We start from the raw sequence: 22,758 nt of genomic DNA, 5'->3' as shown, positions 1-22,758 counted from the left end.
AGCAAGGGGATGTGAAGGGTAACAAGAAGGATTTCTATGTGTTAGCAACAAGAGGAAGGTCAGGGAAAGTGTGGGTCCCTTACTAAATGAGGGAGGCAACCTAGTGACAGATGATGAGGAGAAGTCTGAAGTACTCTATGCCTTTTTCACCTTGGTCTTCACAGGTCAGCTCCCAGACTACTGTACGAGGCAGCACAGTTTGGGGAGAAGGTGAGCAGCCAAAAGTGGTGAAAGAACAGGTAAGGGACTATTTAGAAAAGCTGGACCTGTACAAGTCCATGCGGCCAAATGCAATGGATCCAAGTGTGCTGAGGGGGTTGGTTGAGGTGACTGCAAAGCCGCTGGCCATTATCTTTGAAAGCTCATGGTGATTGGGCAGGTCCCAGACGATTGCAAAAGGGCAAATATAGAGCCCATCTTTAAGAAAGGAAAGAAAGAGGATCCATGGAACTACACATCAGTCAGCCTCACCTCTGTCCCCAGAAAAATCATGGAGCATGTCCTCAAAGAGTCCATTTCTAAGCACTTGGAGGAGAAGAAGGTGATTAGGAAAAGTCAGCATGGATTCACCACAGGCAAGTCATGTCTGACCAGCCTGATTGTGTTCTATGATGAGGTAAATGGCTCTATGGATGTGGGGAAAACAGTGGACATAATATACCTTAACTTTTGCAAGGCTTTTGATACCATCTCCCACAGCATTCTTGCAAGCAAACTAAGAACGTATTGGTTTGATCAATGGACCATAAGGTGGATAGAAAGCTGGCTGGATTGTTGGGCTCAGCAGTAGTAATCAACGGCTTGGTGTCTAGCTGGTATCAAGTGGAGTGCCCCAGGGGTTGGTCCTGAGGCTAGTTTTATTCAATATCTTCATTAACGATCTGGAAGATGGGATGGATTATACCCTCAACAAGTTTGTGGATGACACCAAGCTGGGAGGTGTAATAGATACACTGAGGGGGGGGTAGGGCTAGGATTCAGTGACCTAGACAAATTTGAGGATTAGGCCAACAGAAATCTCATGAGGTTCAAAAAAGACAAGTGCAAAGTCCAGCACTTAGAATGGAAGAATCCAATGCACTGATACATGCTGGGGACTGACTGGTTAAGCAGCAGCTCTGCAGAAAAGGACCTGGGGGTTACAGTGGACAATAAGCTGGATATGACTCTGCAGTGTGCCCTTGTTGCCAAGCAAGCTAAGAGCATATTGGACTGCATTAGTAGGAGTATTGCCAGCAGATCAAGAGCAGTAATTTTTCCTCTCTATTCTCTACTGGTGAGGCCACATCTGAAATACTGTGTCCAACTTTTGGCCCCCACTACAGAAAGGATGTAGATGTACAGAAAGCATGTAGACAAGCTGGATAGCATCCAGTAGAGAGCAACAAAAATGGTTTGGGGGCTGGGGCACATGACTTATGAGAAGAAGCTGAGGGAACTGGATGTATATAGTCCAGAGAAGAGAAGACTGAGAAGGGATTTAATAGCAGCCTTTAACTACCTGAAGGGGGGTTCCAAAGAGGATGGAGCTAGACTGTTCTTAGTGGTGCCAGACGACAGAACAAGGAGCAATGATCTCAAGTTGCAGCAAAGGAGATTTAGTTTGAATATTAGGAAAACCTTTCTCATTAGGAAGGTGGTGAAGCACTGGAACACAATCCCTAGACAGGTGGTAGAATTTCCATCCTTAGAGGTTTTTAAGACCTAGCTTGACAAAGCCCTGGCTAGTACGATCTAGTTGGGAATGGTCCTGCTTTGAGCAGGGGGTTTGACTAGATGACCTCCTGAGGTCCCTTCCAACCCTAATTTTCTACGATTCGATGATAGGAAACTTATTCTCCAGGATAGTATTAAACTGCCTTTATACCTAATAGCACCCTTTCTCTTCCTGCAATCTTCTGCCTCAGTTCACTGCACAACTGCAAGTGAGGCAATACCCTTCCAGATAACAGCCTCATGCAACATGGGAACCTGTTTCATTTCCCTAGCATAGCCCATCTTGCACATTGAATAAAGGAGTGGTTCTGTTGAAAAAATATAGTATAGAATCATCTAATTAAATGTGTATCATAATTCATATGCCCAAGGTAAAATGTTAAAAAAAACAGATGGAATCTCCAAAAATAAACCCCCCCATCAAATTCACATTCTTTCGTGTATTTAAATGTGGGAGGGGTGGTGTAGTATAATATGCATAATGTATTATATATACTATAATATCTTGTATAAGATTATTGAAATTAGAAATTAAAAGCATTTATTTTGATCAGTTGCTCCATTATTTCACCAATTATGTGTTTAGATAGAATATTTTCTATCCTCCTTTTCTAGTTTTATATGACTCATGAAGTAGATATGTTCTTTAAAAATATATACCATGGTCTCAAAGACTATACTGCTAGGTATGTTTCTTGCTAATCAATTTAATTATTTTTTGATTAATTTCACCTCATCACTCATTGTTACATCCCCTTGAACCACCCAAAATACCTCTACCTTTTCCATGTATATATACAAGATACTTGTAATCTATTATGCCTCTCCAAGGCAGTTATCATTTGGATATTCTTTCCTCATTAATCAGTTCTAACCACCATCAGCTGCTGTTCTATGAATTCCCTCCAATTTCTCTGAACCTTTTATAACAATCCAAACTAAAATATAATATATAAAAGCTTCCTACAAAACCTTTTCCTTTCAATTTAGTACCATTTTTCCTATTTGTTACTTTCTCACAGCTCAATCCAGGAAGACTTTATGGGCAGAATCCTATCTCATTTATGTGCCCAAACTGCCTGCCCAGCTCCCATTTCTGGCTTTTACACAAGTCCTTCCTACAGTGTAGACATGTAAGTATCCACACAGCTATTGAGTGTAAAAAGTTGGCTATGCACTGGCCAGGCAGGTATGTCTCTGTGTATATGTGTACACTGGACAAGTGCAAGCCTTCCTCTTGTTTTTCTCCGGACTTACTCCTGTTGGTACATGTGTAAAGATCCAGAGTGCATAACCAACCAGAGTGTATGCTTAGTAGCCATGTAACAGGAAATAGATTCATAAACTGTATTTGAGTGCCAAAAATGACAATTATGTGGCTGGAAAACTGCCGTTCGGGTGTGTAAAGTGAAATAGGCTTCTTGTCTATGAAGGCATGGAGTATGCTAGATTGAATTTGACTATTTGTGTGAAAATTATGTACTCACATGAATAAGGGTTTGCTGGAGCAGGCTCTTAATTAAGATATATTGGTAATATAAAGAGAGAGATTTCCAACTTTAGAAGGCAAACCAGCTGGCAAAGGCAGAACCAGGAAAATTTCAAGCTGGGTAGCCAGCAACGCAATCTCATACCATTTAAAAATATGGGTACCATCAAGATGCTTAAAGTTATTAAAGTAGATCAATCTTCCCCATAGCAGTGGAATAGATCAGATGTTTATACACCACATGTAATACTTGCAAGACAGTTATAGATTTCCTGATCAGCTGAAAGCTTTTCATTCCATTTATAGTCAATACTCCCAGAATACTAATCACTCTTAGCAATGCATTATACACGCCATTGCTTTGTCACCACAATTTTCCATGTTCTCCTGATGAAACCCCTCACAAATTAGATGTTAGTTCAAGTGCACCTCTCAGAAAATATTAACTGAGCAGAGCCATCAGATCCCTCCTGCATATCTTCATCTGCTTGGCACGCACTTGTGCTAATTAATAAGGTATAAGTTAGAATTCAAAGAATTCCTGAGCCATAGCAGACCTTATAAAAGTGTTTTGATTTCCTTTTAAATCATGTACAGCTCAGTCCCTTTGCATCTAATCTTGCAGTTTATGCCCATTTCTGGACAACAACAGAAGTTACTACTGGCTGTTGTTGGCAATGGTCACTGCTAAACTGCAGTATTAAAGAGTCCTAAAATCAATATGTATTTCTGTGCACCAGTCTGACACAGGCATCGGACTAACTTTTACACGTAAATGAGAACACAGTAGCAATTCTAGGTTTACAAATCAGAAACCGTTTAAATGCTTTGATACACACTGTGCTATTACTAAGTTTAGAACCTATATAGTCCACATATAACTTTATATCAGATTCCAAGAATTACTCATTCACAGTGCAACTGGAGATGGAGTCACTAGACAAGTGGCAACCTATTTTTAAGTAAGAAATTCATGTTCTATAATTACCATAACCAGTGCTGCAGAAATATAACCCAAATGTGGAAACACCCATTCTTTCTGGAAACAACTTGCATAGAGCAGGAATAGGCTTCATTTAAGGAAAGCAATTATTTTTACACTTTGCAGAACATAATTTTATAAAAAGCTGAATTTCATGAGAGATCAAATACAGAGCATACAAGAGGTTTACTGCAGTTTTTAGACCCTGGTGCAGATGGACCCAATACAGAGATTAATTGAATCAGCAGGAGGTCTACAAGATAAAATTCATGCAAGGGAAAATGGAGGATATGCTGCCTATTGTAAGGGAATACCATGAACTTCCTTCCATAGGGAGGCATCCCTGTTGGTCAGTAGAAAGAATAAATGAGGAGGCATGGCCTTGAAGTGTACAGTGCTGTTGGTAATGCAGTTCCTACTAATCCTTGTGCTCAGATGAATATAAGTCCTGCAATTGTGACAGACAAGTCTGCATGGGGAAGCATAAAGGTAAGGGAAATTCTTCCTTGTGCTCTCTCCACACCCACTAAGTGGCCAATTCAATTAATTACAAAATTATATTTGGTCAAATGAAAAACCTTAAGTATAGAACTAAGTTCTTCTTTTGGTTACAGCTAATTTCATGGGCTGCAGAAGTTTATCTGAGAACAGAAAATCATTCTTGATAAAAGATTAGCCAAGTCAGAAATTAAACACATTAGATGGTCTAGCCTAGCACCTTGCCAAACAAGAGCTCTTTCCTATAGTATATATGTACAAAAAACTTTAATTCTGTTCCCCCCAAAACAAGCATGGTGGATATGGGTACACATGCCATCAATACTATCTTTCCCTGTTCTGCTAGTATGTATTAAGAGCTAAGGTCCAAATCCATTTAACCTGGAAAGTGATTGCAACTTAGCTTACCACTAACCTCAAATTTAGCCATGAACCTCAGGAGGCTTATAGTTTCATAGTTTCATAGTAGCTAGAGTCGGAAGGGACCTAGGTAGATCATCTAGTCCGACCCCCTGCCTTGGCAGGAAAGAGCACCGGGGTCAGATGACCCCGGCAAGGTGCTCATCTAACTTCCTTTTAAAAATCCCCAGGCTAGGAGCCTGCACCACTTCCCCTGTAATTCTATCACACCTCTAAATGTCAGTGAGTGCTTTAAACCACTTTAAGGTGTTAATGTGCAGACAATCCAGGGGTTAAGAGCTCTAGGGGCCACCCAAAATTACTGTTTAACAAGGCCCTAAGAAAGATGGAGATGAGTTATAGCAATGTGCCAGCTGAAGAGCTGGGGCTAGAGAGAACACAAGCCTCTTTTTTTAACATATAGTGTGAGAGAGTGCTTATGCTAAGCAAGGCCTAGCATTAGAACAATGCACTAAAACTCCCAGAATGCTTCAAGGAGGTTGAGAAGTCAGCGATTGACATTCTGGTAATCACTTTCTGACCCTTGGATGAAAATACTGAACTTCTGACCTTTGAACAATGATAAAAATAGCAGACATGCCGCTTACATTGTTAAGAATAGGAAACTGCATGGCTAAACCGCAATGACGAAAAAACAACCGCATATTATGTCAGTTTTGACATTTTAACCCTGCAAAAACCAGCAAAACATATAGATGAATAATGTATTTAGGTTATAGAAAATTAGCTTAAGAAATATAAAGGTCATTAAGGATTAACATAAGAAGCGTAATGATTATAATACAAAGCGTATCACCTGATATTATAATATAGATAAGTTAACTAAATAACCAATAGAAGTAAGAATTAGAAATGCATATGTATAAGTGTTATCATATATAACTAATAGTAAAGTTATGTTAGATGCCTCACTTCCACCATGGGGACAGTTTTGTATCTTTTGCCTAAAAAAAGATAAGGGACTCCTTTTAAATGAGCTGTTGACCAGTTCTGAGACTACTGAATCAGGCAGCCGCACCTAGCCTCCGGGTTAGAGAGCAAGGGCTTGATTTGGGAACCTCATGAACCAACAGACCTCCTTTATTTTATGACTTTGTGAAACAATAAAAGTTTTAAATTGAACAGGTCTGAGCCTGTGCTTAATTCAGTCCTATATAATTCGGCATCGAGCTCCCACATATAGTAAGGGGCTTCTGCTACCATTACTCTTCTGTGTAGCCCAGGGAGAAGTTGTGCCTTCTTTCTGCCACTACAGGTGAAAGTCCTTCCAGAGGTCACTTCTGCTGAAATACCTCTCCTCCCAATTTGGTCATCCCAGCACAGAACTGTATTCAAGATCTTTAATGGGGCTTCTTGAATACAGGGTCTGGGGGAACCCATCCAAAGTGAATGATTAACCTTTTCACTTTAGCTCATTGGTAATACTTTATGTACCTAATGAATATGTGCTATCTCTGCAGTAATTTTTAAACCATGTACAAAGTGGAAATCTTTTGCTCAATGCACTTAGTGAATGTATTTCAGGCACTGCTGCAAAACCTAATGCAGCCCTAAAATTCCTGTTGCAGTTATGGGAACAAGTGCAACCTAAATTCCCTCTAGTCATTGGTAAGTAGTTCAAATGTTGAATTCCCCTCATTTAAAAAATGTGTACATTACTTGTAAAGTTGCCTATCTTCCACTTCCAATGTTATACCTCTGCTTGCTAATGTACAGAGCCCTCCATTATCATGTTTCTGTACTCCATGAACAAATCACTCCTTAACCTTCTTGTTGATCAAGTAAATCCTGCAGTCTTTTCACATCTCTAAGAATGGTCTTTCAGTCCTTTAAACATCCTCATAACTCTTCTCTGAAGCCTCTACAAATGTTGAACATCCTCCTTGAATTATGGACACAGATGCCAGTGGAAGTTGCACCAGCACCAACCTCCCCACTCCTACTCTAAACTCTCCTTTAAATACATTAAGGGACTGTATTAGCTTTTTAAGGGCACAGCATCACACTAGGAGCTCACATTCAGCTGATTACTCACTTGGCATCCCCTTGGCAGCTGAAGTGTTGGAGCTGATAGTGAAAATGGAAAGGTATAAAAGCAATGACATCTTCATACGTTGGTTAGTTCAGTAGCACAAGCATTTTGCTAAGAAGCCGAAAAGGAAGAATTTTGTAGCCCTGTGTCTTATTTTCAAACTAAAGCATGTGAGTTAGGAACTTCAAAATAACCTAGAAACTGCACTTCAGTAGGTGAAATGTCTTGAACCCCATCAATAATATGAAATAAATTTACATCAGTTAGGTTCTATCCATGGCTTAAAAATAGCAGCCCCATCTCTCTAATTCCTAGCACCTCATACCTACAGTTACACTTGTAAAAATGTGAAATACTACAAAGTGAGAATAGGAGAGGTTTACACTCACTTTGCATAAGTGTCAATGAGAGCACAAAGTACAAGGCAGTGAAGAACTAGGTTCATCATATTTTCTGGCTGCAAAATGTATCAGAAACAATTCAAATGTAAATATGCACCCCTTGTTTATTAAAAAAGGGAAAATAATCTCTTGCATTACAGTTGCAGTTTTGTTAAAATACTGTTATCCGTATTTCCAAGGATATGTTAAGCTTTCTCAGTCAGAAATAGCTATTTTTATCAAGGAGGAAGAGGTGATGTGAGAGAGTGCTTATGCTAAGCAAGGCCTAGCATTAGAACAATGCACTAAAACTCCCAGAATGAACATCCACTTTCTAAGAATTTGAAGATAAAATTATACTTTACAATGAATTTATAGTTGGATATATCAGTAGAAATGGTTAACCCTTAACTGTAGTGGGGTGTCATTTTGGTTCGAACACTCTTTTGCAGTCTAGTATTTGCATTCAGTAAATACTTTGCATTGTTCTCTTACCTGAAGAAGAAAATCAAAGAGTGCCATCTTGGACCACTCATGGTGATGAATCTCCGTGCATCCCCACTCAGCTTTGGGCACTTTGCCGTTTACCCAGCACTTCTGCTTCAGTAGCTGCTGATAGTCTCTCCAGTTTAGTCTCACAGAAGAATGGGTGCCATTATCTGTTGGGGACAGTGTGGAATCCCAGAGAATAACAGGACAGGGCTGCCCATCTAAGAAAAGACAAAATGGAATCATTACCCTATGTGAATGATGCTTTCATGGACTTACATCATTTGATCATTCTTCAGACAGTCTGTAAGAGAACAATAATTTATGGCATTTGCTTTTAAAGAGGACATTCTACAGATGTGGCAGGAAGGAAAGAAACCCCATTAATTTGACATCCTTTGTTTAATGTGGCCATACTCCACATATAAAACCAGCAACCGCAGAAAAGGAAACACCATAGACATTATAATTGTCTTCAGTAACTGAGAAAAAATTGTTTTCTGTTTGCAACAAGGGCTGTATGCTTACACATCTATTAATTGTAGAAGGCTATTAATTAAATCAATCAAAAAGGTTTTTGGCAGATCAGTAGCTCATAAAAAACAATGTGGTGCCTTTGATTTCAGTGAACTATGTCACTGAGGTGTAATGTTCTTTTTTTCTAATGAAGGTGGGGCAAGGGAGAGGCAGAAAAGTCTTGAGTTCAAACAGTGGATTTATGTTGTCATCTTTAACATCTGAGTCCTGCAAATAAGACTTCTTAGTTGTAAATAGATAAGTTATAGATAAGATATATGACAATGTGACATGAAATTGTCATAGACAATGAGTTATGAAGCCAAAGAGTTGTACAAATCATCCCAGGGGATAGCCTTCATTTTACCCACTCCATCATGAATTCTTTAATATGTTCCAGAAAATCCACTTCAGGCATGTTTTAACCAGTTTTAAAAATTTATATAAATATTTTTTTCTTACCCAGCAACCGTCATGCAAAGTGTGTTAACTATGATGAATACAACTCTTCATGACTCAGAGAAGGAAATTATAACAACCACATTTTTAAACCTTTAAAATGAACTAAACCTCTATAATAATATCAACATATTATTTTATCATTGTATTATTATAGATATTATTTTTATATATATTGTATTATTATAATAGGATCCTGTGTGTCAAAATATATAGTAGCAGTGCTAAATGCAAGTGGTGTGTATCCCATTAGAAAAAGGGGTTGACCACTTTCCAAGATGGTGCAAAGTTCTTATTGCTAACTCTGCTGCTCCATTTGATAGCTTAAACTCCATTTGATAGCTTGACAGTTTAAGCTATCAAAGGAAGAACACCCCCTTCCTTCTTCATGTCTTTGTGACAAAGTATTTAGCAGAATTTGAAGATTCGTTGGAATCTGACAGGGCCAAACGTGCTTCTGCCATGGCCTCAAATTTGTGACCTCTGAGCTATCAAACATACACTTCAGTGCCCACGCCACCCCAGACCGTCTAACTGGTCACTGAAACAGAACTAATTATTGCCTATGTAGCAGTTTAGACCGCAGTACATTTATTTTATTTTTCTAAGGAGGGAGGAAGGGAAGAGGGCATGACATTTTCACGCTTCTGTGAAAAAAAGAAAATGTTTAGCTGAAAAGTTGTTGTTTATTAAATAGCAGCTGGTGGAACATCCTTGTATGTTAGTCTTGATTAGTGAGCAAAAGCAGAAATGACACATTAAAATTATATATTATATCCAAATGATCACACTGCTATACAAGTTTCAGCATAGCTCTCACTCTTACATAGATGGTTATGTTGCAACTCAAACAATCTTAGAATATCAAACTGTGTATATATTAAATGGGAGAGGTGCCAGAAAAGTGCTGTTCATAAACCCACGTGAAAACACTTCCATGGCAATGAGATCATTAGCACAGGGTATCACTCAGAACAAAGAGTAGAATGACTTAAAAATGTTTCTGTGGACTCCTGCCAATATCCACAGTGAAGTCAAGAAACCATCCTGTTTTGAGGGAATGCTGACTGATCCAAAATGAACAGCAAGGACAACTGATCTTTGCCCATTATTAGCAAAGAATCTTCCACCCAGGTCAACGCAATCTCCAGACCACAGTAGTCTCCCAGGACACAATAGGTTTATCTATATTGTGCACCCAGTATTTCCTAGCAAGAATGTTCCTGCAGGCACCACACCTATTCACACATGCCAAACCTAGAAATGCACTAGTGAAATGCTCACTGTTAAGACTTCAAGTCCAGTATACTTGAGAACAGCAGGTGAGGGTGCCCCAGAGCAGTTTCACCAGTATATCTCCAGGTTTGGCATGTGTAAGTGGGAGTGGGTGGACTCAAGTGACTCTTTACAGGGGAAATGCTGAGGTCACTATGCAGACAAACCAAATGAGCCCAACTGATCCCACAATGGATTGAATAAAAACTTTTTCACCTTGACTAGAAAATTGGGAGGATAGTGAAAAGCAAAACTAGGAGCCTTTCAACTTTTCCCTGTCTTGACACTCAAACATGAGATAGTCACACCCAAATGACTGCCTCTTTAGCTCGTCTCATCTTCCTATTATTTTCTAATAATTAGGCATCAAGACAGAAAGCTTTGGTTTCACTGTCCTTCTGTTCTTCCCATGATAATGAGTGTTTGACATTTTTGAAATACAGGCCTCTTAATTTGGTGCTTATATAAGGATTTAGGAGCCCAATTTGGAGAATTTAGATTTTAACCTCTTGGGTAAATTTTTCATAAGTCCTATCCCCTTCTCCTTTCATTCTGGACTTCACTGCCAGCTTTGCTACTTCGTTATTGATGATAATCAAGTCAGTTCACTTCTTCATGCCACTCTTTCTTTATCTAAGAAATGGGGGCAGTGATCCTCCCTTCCTTGGTAAAGCACTTCAGAAGGAAAACTTTCATAGAAGAGTTATTACCGTATAAACATCAACAAGTTTTGTGAGAACATAGCAAAACAGACCTATTTTTTGTTCTGTTTATAGTGGAAATTCATGTAATTATTTATGAGATTTTCCCAAAATAGATGCATCAGTGCTCTTCAAGCAAAGCAAACAACTCCTTCCTACCAAAAGGGTCATTATAACAGAGAAAGAATTATTTTTAAAAAGCTATGAAAAAATAACTTGCCAATTTCCATTAAGATAATACAAGGATAAAAAAAGGACCAAGGTTAAACACAGGAAATGTTTGTGATTCACAGGAAACAGAAGCAGCAAAGATGAACTAAAACAAAACATTTCAACTTTATCACATTATGTGGAATTACTGGCTCACGGAAGAGCAGCTGGAGCCAGGAGAAGTAACCCAGGTTGCCAACCATTGCAGGGAAAATGTGCAGCTGCTAAGTAAAAGCAGATAAAGGGTCTAATCCACATCTCTATAAATTGGCATGGCCCCATCAGTCACCAGAGTTCTGCAGATTTATATCATATGAGGCTCTGACCCAATTTAACCTGACAGCAGCAAAGCAAGCCTGACTGCAAAGCATTCTCAGTCTCAGTTGATTATGGTGGGAGATAAGCTGAAACTCAGCACCATCCAGGATCAAATCTAGTGTTTCCACTGTTGTTGTGGCTTACTCCCCAGCATTTCAAGATGATGCTGAAGAGATGAAGTTAGGTCCCCAGCCTACCTTCTGCTGCTGTGTTTCTGCTTCCTCAAATTTGGTCTAAAGTCTTCAGTGCTCCTTATTCATAGATTTTGTAGACATTAGGGTCTGGAAAGGACTTCGTAAGATCATCAGTCCAGCCCCCTGCCCCAGGGGCAGGAAGTCAGCTAGGGTCAAAGGATCCCAGCAAGATAAGTACCCAAAAGTTTCTTAAAAGTGTCCAGAGTAGGTGCTTGCACCACCTCTACGGGGAGTCTATTCCAGGCCCTGGCAGCTCCGACAGTAAAGAAGTTTTTCCTTATGTCCAGCCTAAAACAGTGTTACAGGAGTTTATGACTGTTAGACCTTGTCACCCCTTGGGGTGCTCTGGTGAACAGGTGTTCCCCAAGATCCTGATGCACACCCCTTATGTACTTACAGGCATAGTGTGGGACTGAAAGCTACTATTGCTGCAGTATCTGAACACCATACTTGCAATATTTTTTTCTCATAAAATCACTTAAAGAAAGGAAAGCAGTACCAGACACATGAGATAATGTGACTTAGGATCATAGGAAAACAGGGCTGGAAGGGACTTCAGGAGGTCTAATACAGTCTCCTTCTCAAGGCAAGATCATCCCTAACTAAATCATCCAAACCAAGTGTCTGTCTAACCCATGGATAGCAAGAAAAAATACTATTGGGGTGGGGGGGGATGACCCCTGCACCTCCCTCCTGCAGGGCCGTTGCAGGGCCAGAGCGTACTGGTGCTGTACGCGGCACGTGGTGGGTGCACTGGGAGCGGTGCTGCAGAGGCAGGACATGGCAGTGGTGCTGTGGGATGGTGGCACTGTAGTGCTACTGCTGTCACCGGCTGCCACAAAATTAGTTTGGGGGGGGCCTAAGACCTGTTAGCCCTGGACTTCTACTGCCTATGATCTAACCTTCTGCTGAGATTCCAGAGTTTCTCTAGATAGTCTGTTTCGATGCTTAAATACCCTCTCAGTTAGAAAGTTCTCTAATCTAAATTTCCTCTGCTGCAGTTTGAGGTCATTGCTCCTACTCCTGTTCCCTACAGCTACAAAGAAAAGTCTATTTCTATCCTCTTTATAATTACCCTTCAGGTATTTGAAGACTGTTATCAAATCCCCCTTCAGTCTTCTCTTCTCCGGACTAAATAACCCTAGTTCTTTCGGCCTTTCCTCATAAGTCATGTTTCCCAGGCCTCTAATTATTTCTGTCTCTCTATGCTGGAGTCTTTCCACTTCTTTCTTGAAGTGGGGAACTGAAAACTAGACACAGTACTCCAGATGAGGCCTCAACAGTACTGAACAGAGTAGAAGAATCACTTACCTTGATTTGCAAGAGACACTCCTGTTAATACAGCCCAGCATGCTGTTGGCTTTTTTTGCAACAAGAGCACACTATTGGTTCATATTTATCTTATGATCTTATCTGGACCTGCCCAAAGTCTGTTAACTTGACCATTCAAGAAACACAGGAGACAATATTTCAGTTCACACTTTTATCACAGAAAATTGTTTCGAGTCCTCCAAATAAGATCCCTGTCCAGTTTTTAGCTGGCAACGGGATTTCTGGAATAAAATGTCCCCAGATGTTAGTCTCTCACTAAACTGACCCCTTCTTCAAATTCTCAAAATGTTGCTTTACTTCACTTTCTTCATTCCATTCAAACTTCATTATTGTTTCCTTATCTGGCTCATTAGCACCCACAGAGCAACTGTTTTAATTGTGGCTTTATTACGGAATGAGGAACATGCAGGCCAAAATGTTCAGTAGCTTTCACTCAGCTTTCACAGTGTTACTAGCTTTAGGGTTATTTTTATTCCTTTGCCTCTTAGGGACCTCAGGGATATTTCAAAACATTGGGTGTAAATGACTGATTTGTCAGGGTCCTTAAGTATATGGCTAGCTTTAAGGATGTGTCTGGTTCTATTAATTTCAACAGGACTTCTTACATGCATAAAATAGTCATCTTTTTAGTCATTGATATAGAACCTAAGCCTATGTCCACCCTACCACCATGCCATACATAGGAATATACCACAATGTACTCCAGCACTGCATGCACCAGCTTCTGAAATGAGATAATGTAGCTATTTTCAAGAAATTTGGGATGTACACTTAGAGCCCTCATAGGCTCTCTGCCTCAGGTATTCTTACTGTCATGTGCTCAGATTCACTAAGGCAACAACATTGCCTTATTTCTGGAAGTGGCAAGCAGAGAGAGAGAATGAGTGAGCAGGTTATGCTTGGGTCTGACTGAGTAGTACCAACAGGAACCAAGTGGCCAGGGTGTGTAGGGATAGAAATGGATATGGCCTCTTAGGATATGTCCTCTGTGCTGTATACTAAAATATTCAAAAGCCCAAAGGGGTCCCACATGTGACATCAAGTGGGTGACACTCCTTTAACCTTACCTCAAACACAGCTAAGGAGGTGCAAATTAACATGCTTGAGTCCCCAACATGTATTCACTCACAAAAATACAGCCACAGTAAAGGCCCTGTGATACAGTTTAAAAGATTAACAACTCAATATTGAACCTACATAAATGAATCTAGGACCATGACGAGGAGCACATGCATGTGCACACAGACACAAGTAGGGGGAATAGCACAAGTAAACAGTAGCTCTTCTCAAACTTTGTATACCTAGGGAACACTTTTTTTCTGGATTAAAATTGGTGGTTCACTTCACTCTTACACCCAAAAAGGGGAGCGGGGAAAAGCAGTAGTGGTGCCATGAACACAGATATCCAGTCCTGCCACAGCTCCCCAGAAGCTGGAAACACCATACATGCCGCAGCCAGGGAGCGGGAGTTGACAAGAGTGGTGGCACAGCCATGGAGTCAGTGTCAGGCTGAACTGTAGCAAGGGGGTGTATGGCACAGCCATGTTCCTGGACTGCAGGCAGGGTGTCAGCAGCAGATTTGCAGATGTCTGGATGGCTGTCACTACTGCTTCTCTCAGCCTCCTGCTCCCTGTACGTGGTTTGCATGCAGATTTCAGCCACTGGGGAGCTGGCCAGGACTGCCTCATTGCACCATGCTCTGCACCAAGGTCTACATGTACACTTTGGCCCACAGCTTAAAATACAAAAAACAGGAAGAAAGTATCAGTTTTTGCAGTTTTCACACCTCTGCCAGTCTCTGTGCCACAGCACCCTCTGGGAATCACTGCCCTCCAGAATTCAGAGGAGAGAACTGGGTGAGGTGAAAGGAAGCCTGAACTAAAGCATTCTGGATTAGTGACCAATGATGCGTCATTCAAAGGGCTCTCACTGAGCGGCAGGAAACAGCAGAGAAGGGAAAGAACAGAAAGGCAAGACCATCTGTATCAGGGGAAGTGCACACAGGAACATCAAGAAATGGGGCTCCCTTTAAGCTTACTTGAGTTTCACACAAGGCAACCACAAAACTAATAACTGCAATATTAGTCAATGATTACCAAAATATAAGCAGATATGATCTACCCAAGATGCTCAGGGGCTCTGTGATATAGAAGCCTAAATCCTGTTTCTGAAAATGACTTTGGGTTGACTCTTTTTGGAAGTATTTCAAACTATTCAAGTAGTCTTTTGATGGGGTTTTCAAAAGTGTCTAGGGCCACTGACAGATGTGAACTTTCCCCCTGCACCCTAAAAAATGGCACTTTCCCAGAAGAGGAAGTGCTCCAGTTTGACTTGTCTCCCCATAACGCTGAAATGCACAATCTATACAGATGTTGGGCGAGATGGGTCAAATTAATGTGATGCCTCTTCTGGGCATGCACTGTGCTCGGTGTGGGGCACACCAAGTTGAAAGTAAAGCACTATTTTGTTTTGTTCTTCATATCTGTAAGTAGCCCAGATATCTAATTCCATTCCTGAACTATTGACACTAAATATGATTTTTAAATCTGTTCTTTAGGCATCTTGGAATCAATATATAAATGGGACTTAGATCCATTTGAATACTGGGAGTGTCTATACATGACCCTGACTGCACAGTTGATACTGCACAGTCATTTAGTGCATGCGAAAGTAGTATGCTGCACAGTCATTTAGTACTTGCTTTAGCAATTACTAAATGACTGCGCAGTACCCGCTGGTACTATGCAGTCCCAGCAGTGCATGGGTGGTTTCTGACCCTATTAGCGACAAGCTACAGCAGTGTAGCTCATTGCTACAGGGACATAACAGCAGCATCATGGTTAGTGGCTGCCAATGCTACATCGCTGTGGTGACGAGCTACGTTGCTGCAGCTTGTCACCACAGTGATGTAGCGTCTCATGTAGATGCACCCATCAAGTACCATCTGTAAGGTTTCAGTATGTAAAATCCAAACCATGTCTGGATCCAACCATTCAGACATACCCAGGGAATCTTTCATAAACAGAACAAATCTCCTAGGGGAATATAGCTTAGGAGGAGGTAAACAAACTAGAGGGCAGGGAGCAAATCCAGGTGGATTTGGACAGGCTGGGGAAGTGGGTGAAACAGAATAGGATGCAGTTTAACAAAGGTAAATGCCATGTGTTGCACCTGGGAAAGAAGAATCATCAACACCCCTATAGCCTGGCAGGTACCACTTTAAGTAGCACAACTACAGAAAGGGATCTCAGAGTCGTAGTCAACTCCAAAATGAACATGAGTCACCAATGTGATGAGGTAATAAGTAAAGCTAACCGCACTCTTTCTTGCATAAGTAGGTGCATCACAAACAGGTCCAAGGAGGTGATTCTTCCCCTCTATGAGGCATTGGTCATGCCGCAGGTGGAGTACTGCATCCAGTTTTGGGTTCTGCACTTCAGAAGGGATGTAGATAACCTGGAAAGGATTTAGAGGAGGGCCACCCATCTGGTTAAAGGCCTACAGGAAAAACCCTAAGACGACTGATTGAGGCACCTGAATCTCTTCAGCCTCTGCAAGAGAAGGCTGAGAGGTGATCTTGTGGCTGTCTACAAATTCATTAGGGGGGACAGCAGGAAATAGGGGATATGATGTTTACCAAGATGCCCATCAGGGTAACTAGAAACAATGGCCACAAACTGAAGGAGAGCAAATTTAGATTGGATAGCAGGAAAAAATTCTTTACAGTGAGAGTTGCCAAAATCTGGAATACGCTTGCAAGGGAGGTGATGCTTTCCCCTTCCTTGGAGGTATTTAAGAGGAGATTGGACAAACGCCTGGCTGGGGACATCTGACCCAGCACTCTTTCCTGCCCAGGGCAGGGGCTTGAACATGATGATCTAATAGGTTCCTTCTGATCCTTAAATCTATGAATCTATTAATATAGCTCAGCTCTTCTCCAACTCTTTATCACCACAACCTAGAGTGAAGCAAAACTTAACACTTTCAGTCTTTGAAGGAACTAATGTGATTTCTTCCCAGCGAGGGAGAAGGAAAGGAGGGATATACTTTCACAGGAGAAAATGGAAATTGTGGAACAAGACTTCAGAATCAGAGGGGTCGATTTGGAAGACGTTTTGGAAAAAAAGGCCCTCTGAAGAGTAAGAAACAGGTACAGCCCACTGGTTTCCTCCCCTGCTCATCCTTCTCTCATCTGTAAGAATACACTTTGGGAGAATCTTGGAAGGCAAGAAAATCTTCTATCCTGTGAAGATCTGAGGGAGTCTGCAGTGAACATTCAGTAACTCTGAACCATAGACTGTGCTGCTGATCACACTGACTGTGAATCAGTGAATTTTTATTTTAAAAAGTTTTGTAAATATAGTCTCTGGTCTTTCACCAGCAGTGACAATGAGTTGTTCACAGTGCAGCTCAGTCTATTAAGGGCACACAAAAGACATCATTTTCAACCAGCTGAATGCATAAGGGAAGTGGAAGTTCATGTTGTCAATTGCCATGCTATTAATAATTAGTAACATCTGTGCCTGATTATGCATAACTTTTTGTTGTGATGGAAAGAGCATACTAAATATGTTCGGTGTAACAGAGAAAATCTGCTCCCATTTGTCACTGTGCAGAGGTCAGCAAAGATGGGTGGCAACTGTAATCAGTGGAACTCTCTACCACCTCTGCTCCAAGCTCACAGTATCTATTTGCACAAGGCCAATCAGAAAGCAAAGACAATGCTGCTCAAACTCAGATACTCTTACTCTCTGAGTATGTTTAGCACTGAAAAAACACCCCTCTGGAAAATTCATAGCAGTAGAACAGTGGTCTACTACCTTTTAAATTACCAAATCAGTTTTTGAATTAAAGTGCCAACCAGGATCTCCTGCATGCCACGCCCCCCCCCCCCACCCTGCCCAGCAGTTCATTCTGGGGGAGAGAAGGGGGTGGGGTGGCATGTGATAGATCCTGGATTGCACTTTAATTCAAAAACTGATCTGGTACTTATAAAGGGCGGGTATGGGGCAGAGGCAGAGATGGGTCAGGGGCTGAGGTGAGTGGGGCCCTGGCTCTGCCAGGTGGTGGGATGGTCGGAGGAGCTTGTCCAAGTTCAGAAGGGCTCCTGCGGAAGGGGACACATGCCCCACCCCCCCAGTCTGTGTGCAGAGCAGAAGTGGCTGCTGCTACATGCTGGGCTTTGCACCCTGAGCCCTACTGCAGCTGCCCAGGAGCACCGGACACCATGTGCATCCCACTGATGGGCTGAACCTCACCCCCTGCTTGCCTGGTGGTGGGCCACAAATGGCATCACTGCACTCCTGGGAAAGCTGCAGCGGGGCTCGGGACACAAACCCCAGTGCACAGCAGCAACTGCCTCTGCCCTACGCACAAATCCGGGTGGCCATGTGCCCCCCAGGCCTCTGCTAGGGTGTGTGCAGTGGCAGGAGCCCCCCCACGCCTGAACAGGCCACCCAGGCTTCAACTGGTAACTGAATCAAATCAGCTACCAAAGCATCACACAGCCCTAGATAAGATTGCCAACATGTAATCCGGTAAAGGGAATCTCAGACCCTGTGCAAGTGTTGAAGTAAATAGTTTGAAGTTATATTGGAACTGGGGCACTGAAATCCATCAGCTCCCTGATGCAGATGGCTTCTATACAGGACAGAATTTAGCCCGTGATCTGTTACAGTGGTTTTCAAACTGGCTTCTGTGAAACCCTGTGGTTCCATGATAGGTTATCAGATGTTCTGCAAAGACACTGGGGGTTATGGCAGAGCGGGCCGGGAGGCAGTGTGCTGCCATTGCTAGACCAGGTTACCTGGCTCCATGTCAGCTCACATGAGCCACAGAGCTAGGGGTAGGGGTTCCACAACAGAAGAAGGGATATGAAAGGGTTCCATAACTTTAAGATGCTTGAAAACCACTGAACTATTATAATCACAATGAGTTCACCTATAGATTGGATCTTAAATGTGCCAGTACAGGTCAAACCTTAGTTTGTTGTCAAAGTAACATGCTGTGCAGTCATTTTTCTTGGATAAGGTGTAGACTAAAGAGGGTTGTGCCTTACCTTGACAGCAATCAACTTTACCCCAGAATGATTATTTTCCTGTTTCTTAGGTCAGGGAGCTTAGGAAATGGGCTAGGGATAAGCAGGCCCTGAAAACATCAGTGCAGCTTGAAGAATAGCTGCTGCTCTTCTGAGTTGCCAGCACACAGACATTACACATAAACCCGTCTAAGTGATCGGAAATACATCAGTAAAAAATGAAAAGCAAAAACAAATAGCAAACCACTTTAGCAATGATTCATTAAAATGTAATGCAGTCTTTTCAGATCATGATTTGTGGGTATGTAAAAATAGCAGTTAGGCTGAAGACATATTTAACAAGATTGTAGTGTTAGAGAAAGATGTGATATAATTTGGGAACTAGTAAATCTAATTTTGATTCATTTCCGGATGAAGCAAAAATATAATATTCTACAAATATTTCCATTAATTATGTTTTTGTTTTTAATCAAAAGAAATACCTTTCACATGTATTTCAGCTTTACACTGTTGAGCAGAAGAATTCATTAAAACATAATCTGTTGGATTGTGTGGGAAGGAGACAGAGAGAGTTTTTGCTCTTCAGTTATGGTTTAATTTATAGGGGCATTTGTACTACTGGGATTATGTCAAGGAAATTCAAGAGTAAGTCCTAGATAAAAACTTTACTCCTCCCCTCCAGCTATGACAGATCAATTGTAGAGATAGTTTTCTGTAGTATCTTGTTAAAATGAAACATAGGAAGAAGGGCTATTTTTTGAAGTGCCTGTCAAGTCACAGAGAGCACTGTGTTAAGAAACTTTCACACTTCGCTTTCAATTCTATTATTTTGGCTAGTATTATTTCATATCAACTACAATGTATAAAAAGGATCACCCCTTTGTTCCTCACTCTATGTAAACTTTGATGAAACGTCAATTGTCTTTCTGCTCTCACCAGCTCTACTAACCTATGAGGCAGTTGGGAAGCTGGCATCATAAATAAACTCTGGGTATGTCACATTTTTCTGCCTAGAACAGTTACACTACAGGGGACCCCTGAAATGACATAAGCATCCGTATCAGTTTATTTTCCCTGTGACATGTACTCTACAATTCTCAAAGTGTTTATCTATGGAGCATGGGAGGGGAAAGAATATTCAAAACCCCTAGCTGGAAACTAAAAATGGGGGACATCTATTACCTTGGATAAACTCGAACTTCCTGCTTACAGAAGGCAAGGTCCGGTTCAGCCCCAGGATCCTATCCAAATGGAAGGCAAACACCTCACTCGTGTCCAGGGGGATTTTGATGAGGCCACACTGTCCTTGACTACAAGCTGCTCCTGAAGCCCTGGGATTTCTTTCAAACACAGCCAAAATCCCATGTTGAGAAGGTGCTTCTTGGATATCCTCTATCCGGGAATCAGCCATCGCACGCATGCTTTCGATGTCATCTCTTGTCAGCCAAGAGGGGGAACTCTCACTGTAGATCCTGATATTACTTTCCTGAGTTTTGGGCTGCACATTGACGTTTTCTGAAATCCCTACATGTCTCCAGTGTTCCCTGCGTCTTATTGACAGCTCTTTCTTTCTGTCTCTGTCCTCCATCAGGTGGCTCTTCCATGTGTCTGGAGCAGCAACTGCATCCATAATCCTTACATCTTGACTCATCCTCCCCGGTCGTTGGAGCAAGGTTTCTTTTTGCCCGGCAGCAGCTCCTGGAAGGCCCTGCCCATACGGCAGAGGAACTGCATGCTTCTTTCTGCGTTTGGGCTTCACAGTACCTCGGATGTTGGCAGGTTTACTGCGCTTGGACCTCAGGGTAATGTACACCACATTGGCTGGCACTGAGGTCCCATTTTCACCAATCTGGAGATCAGGTGGGGACAAGGTACCATCCAGAGGGATGCCCAGGAATGGTGTCTGAGCAACACCTTGAAGACTCTTAGAATCACCCTTCCGGTGTCCCGCTTTGTGCTGGGGTAAAACGTGACCCACTTGACTCACCAGGAACCCCAGATAAATCACACACGCTGTGCCCAGCAGTAGATTCCTCCTGGTCCTGGGGCGCCTGCAACTCCAAAACCTCAGCACCCATGGGGCACACAGCGAGCAAACAAACCAGTTTATGATTTGGCCTGGCCGATCTAAGAAGGTCATTTCTCCAGTGAATCCACATGATGAAAGCAGTTTAAAGGGCTTGGGATTTTCCAGTCAGGATGATGATGATGCATGATTTCCCTTCCCAGATCTCTAGTTCTTCTTTTCCCGGTGTATACAGTGGACGGATACTAGCTGTGTGGCTGGGAATGTGAATGCTTAGCATTAAAGATAGTGACGCCACCTCAACAAGCTGTTAAACACTTATCAGCCACCACAGGGGAAGAGATTGGTTTCAGAGAATGAATGGAGTCAACTGTGTACACAGAGTTAACTGTGTCAGGGTGCAAAATACCTCAGAGTCTCCTCTGCAAACCGTGAAAGGAAAAGAATAGCGAATAGTTATTTCATTATCCACAACAAATAATGTGGGGGGGGGGCAGAAATATTTATATAAAGGGAGGGATAAATTATAAATCTGTAAGAGAAGATATAAATCTAGAGATGTGTCATACTACAGATTTCAAATTCAAATAAAAAAGAAAACCCAACACTGCAATACATTACAATTCACAATCTCGGGTAAAGAAGCTCCATAAGTAGGAGAAAACTTTGGAAAGACTAAACTTTCTTCTCATTCTTATGACAGTCCTCACTAACTCACATCTTTTGTTGCCTTCTTAGTTTAAAAATATATTGCATTAACTGGCCCAGTAACCACAGCAGTCCACATATGCACATTTCTTAATATGCAGGTTTCCTTGCCTAGTTTAATCAATATAATTTTAATACAGTTCAACTGTTTGATAACCTTATACTAAAAGATAAATACATTTATTATTCTGCACCTATCTCTGAAGTCATAAAATAAGTTCTCACTAATAACTGTTCATTTTCTAAACAAAATGACAGTGCTTCACCTCACCTCCCAAACACAATATAATGAACATTGTACCCTTTCTTTATTGCTCTAGAAAGTTATAGAAATAGTCTTACCCATTCAGCTTGCCCCATTCTTTCTTCTGGCAAATCCCTTATGTTAATACAAAGAATTTAGTAAAAGCTGCAGTGTTTAAAGTTCTCTGGTACATAGTCTGTTTTTAAGTATGCTTCATATTTTCGATATTTCATTACAAGTTTAGCTCTCTCTGAAAATGAACTAACTGCCCAGCATGGCTGTTTGTAGATGAACAGCTATAAACTTACATGAACCTTACGTTATAAAAAACACTTCTATTTTCAATTCTGTCCTGAAAGTCCTGTGAACTATATGCCTTCTAAAAAGTATATTCCCGCAGTGTCTTCCGCCCCCTAGTGTACTACATGCAAATACGCTGAAGAAATCCCACTTCTCCACAGTAAAATGAGAACTTGGGATTTCATGACAGCTCAAAATCATACAGTCTTGTATCAAAAATAGGGTAAGTGGCTCTTAAAATCTACGAAGAAACAAATTAAGTTGCAGACATATCGTGCTTGTCCTTCACAGTTCTAAAATGCTGCATAACATCAGCTTCACTTTATAGGTAGGAAATGTGTGGCTCAGGGTTGAACACATTCAACAGTGGCAGAGCCAGGACTTTTGGCTCTAGTCTGGTGCCCTAGCATATGCCCAAGCAGATACAATTAA

The 22,758-nt window shown here is 41.4% G+C and overlaps 1 protein-coding gene across 1 annotated transcript in view; it reads right to left on the bottom strand.

Annotated features, from left to right (window-relative positions):
* Positions 1–22,371, bottom strand: part of GASK1B (golgi associated kinase 1B) — a 29,262-nt gene extending 6,891 nt beyond the window's left edge. Inside the window, exons 1-3 of the mRNA XM_090036294.1 lie at positions 22,125–22,371; positions 20,231–21,496; positions 8,013–8,227 (exon numbers count right to left, since the gene is read on the bottom strand). Of these exons, the coding sequence (XP_089892420.1) occupies positions 8,013–8,227; positions 20,231–21,188 (1,173 nt within the window). The 5' untranslated portion in view covers positions 21,189–21,496; positions 22,125–22,371. The remainder of the gene's footprint in view (positions 1–8,012; positions 8,228–20,230; positions 21,497–22,124) is intronic.
* Between the last annotated feature and the right edge of the window lie 387 nt (positions 22,372–22,758).

The sequence above is a fragment of the Crocodylus siamensis genome, chromosome 2 (assembly GCF_052110815.1).
Source record: "Crocodylus siamensis isolate JL-2025a chromosome 2, ASM5211081v1, whole genome shotgun sequence".
In the NCBI taxonomy this organism is placed as follows: Eukaryota; Metazoa; Chordata; order Crocodylia; family Crocodylidae; genus Crocodylus; species Crocodylus siamensis.
Note: the sequence above shows the minus strand (reverse complement) of the source record. Positions and strands in the feature narration are given on the sequence as shown.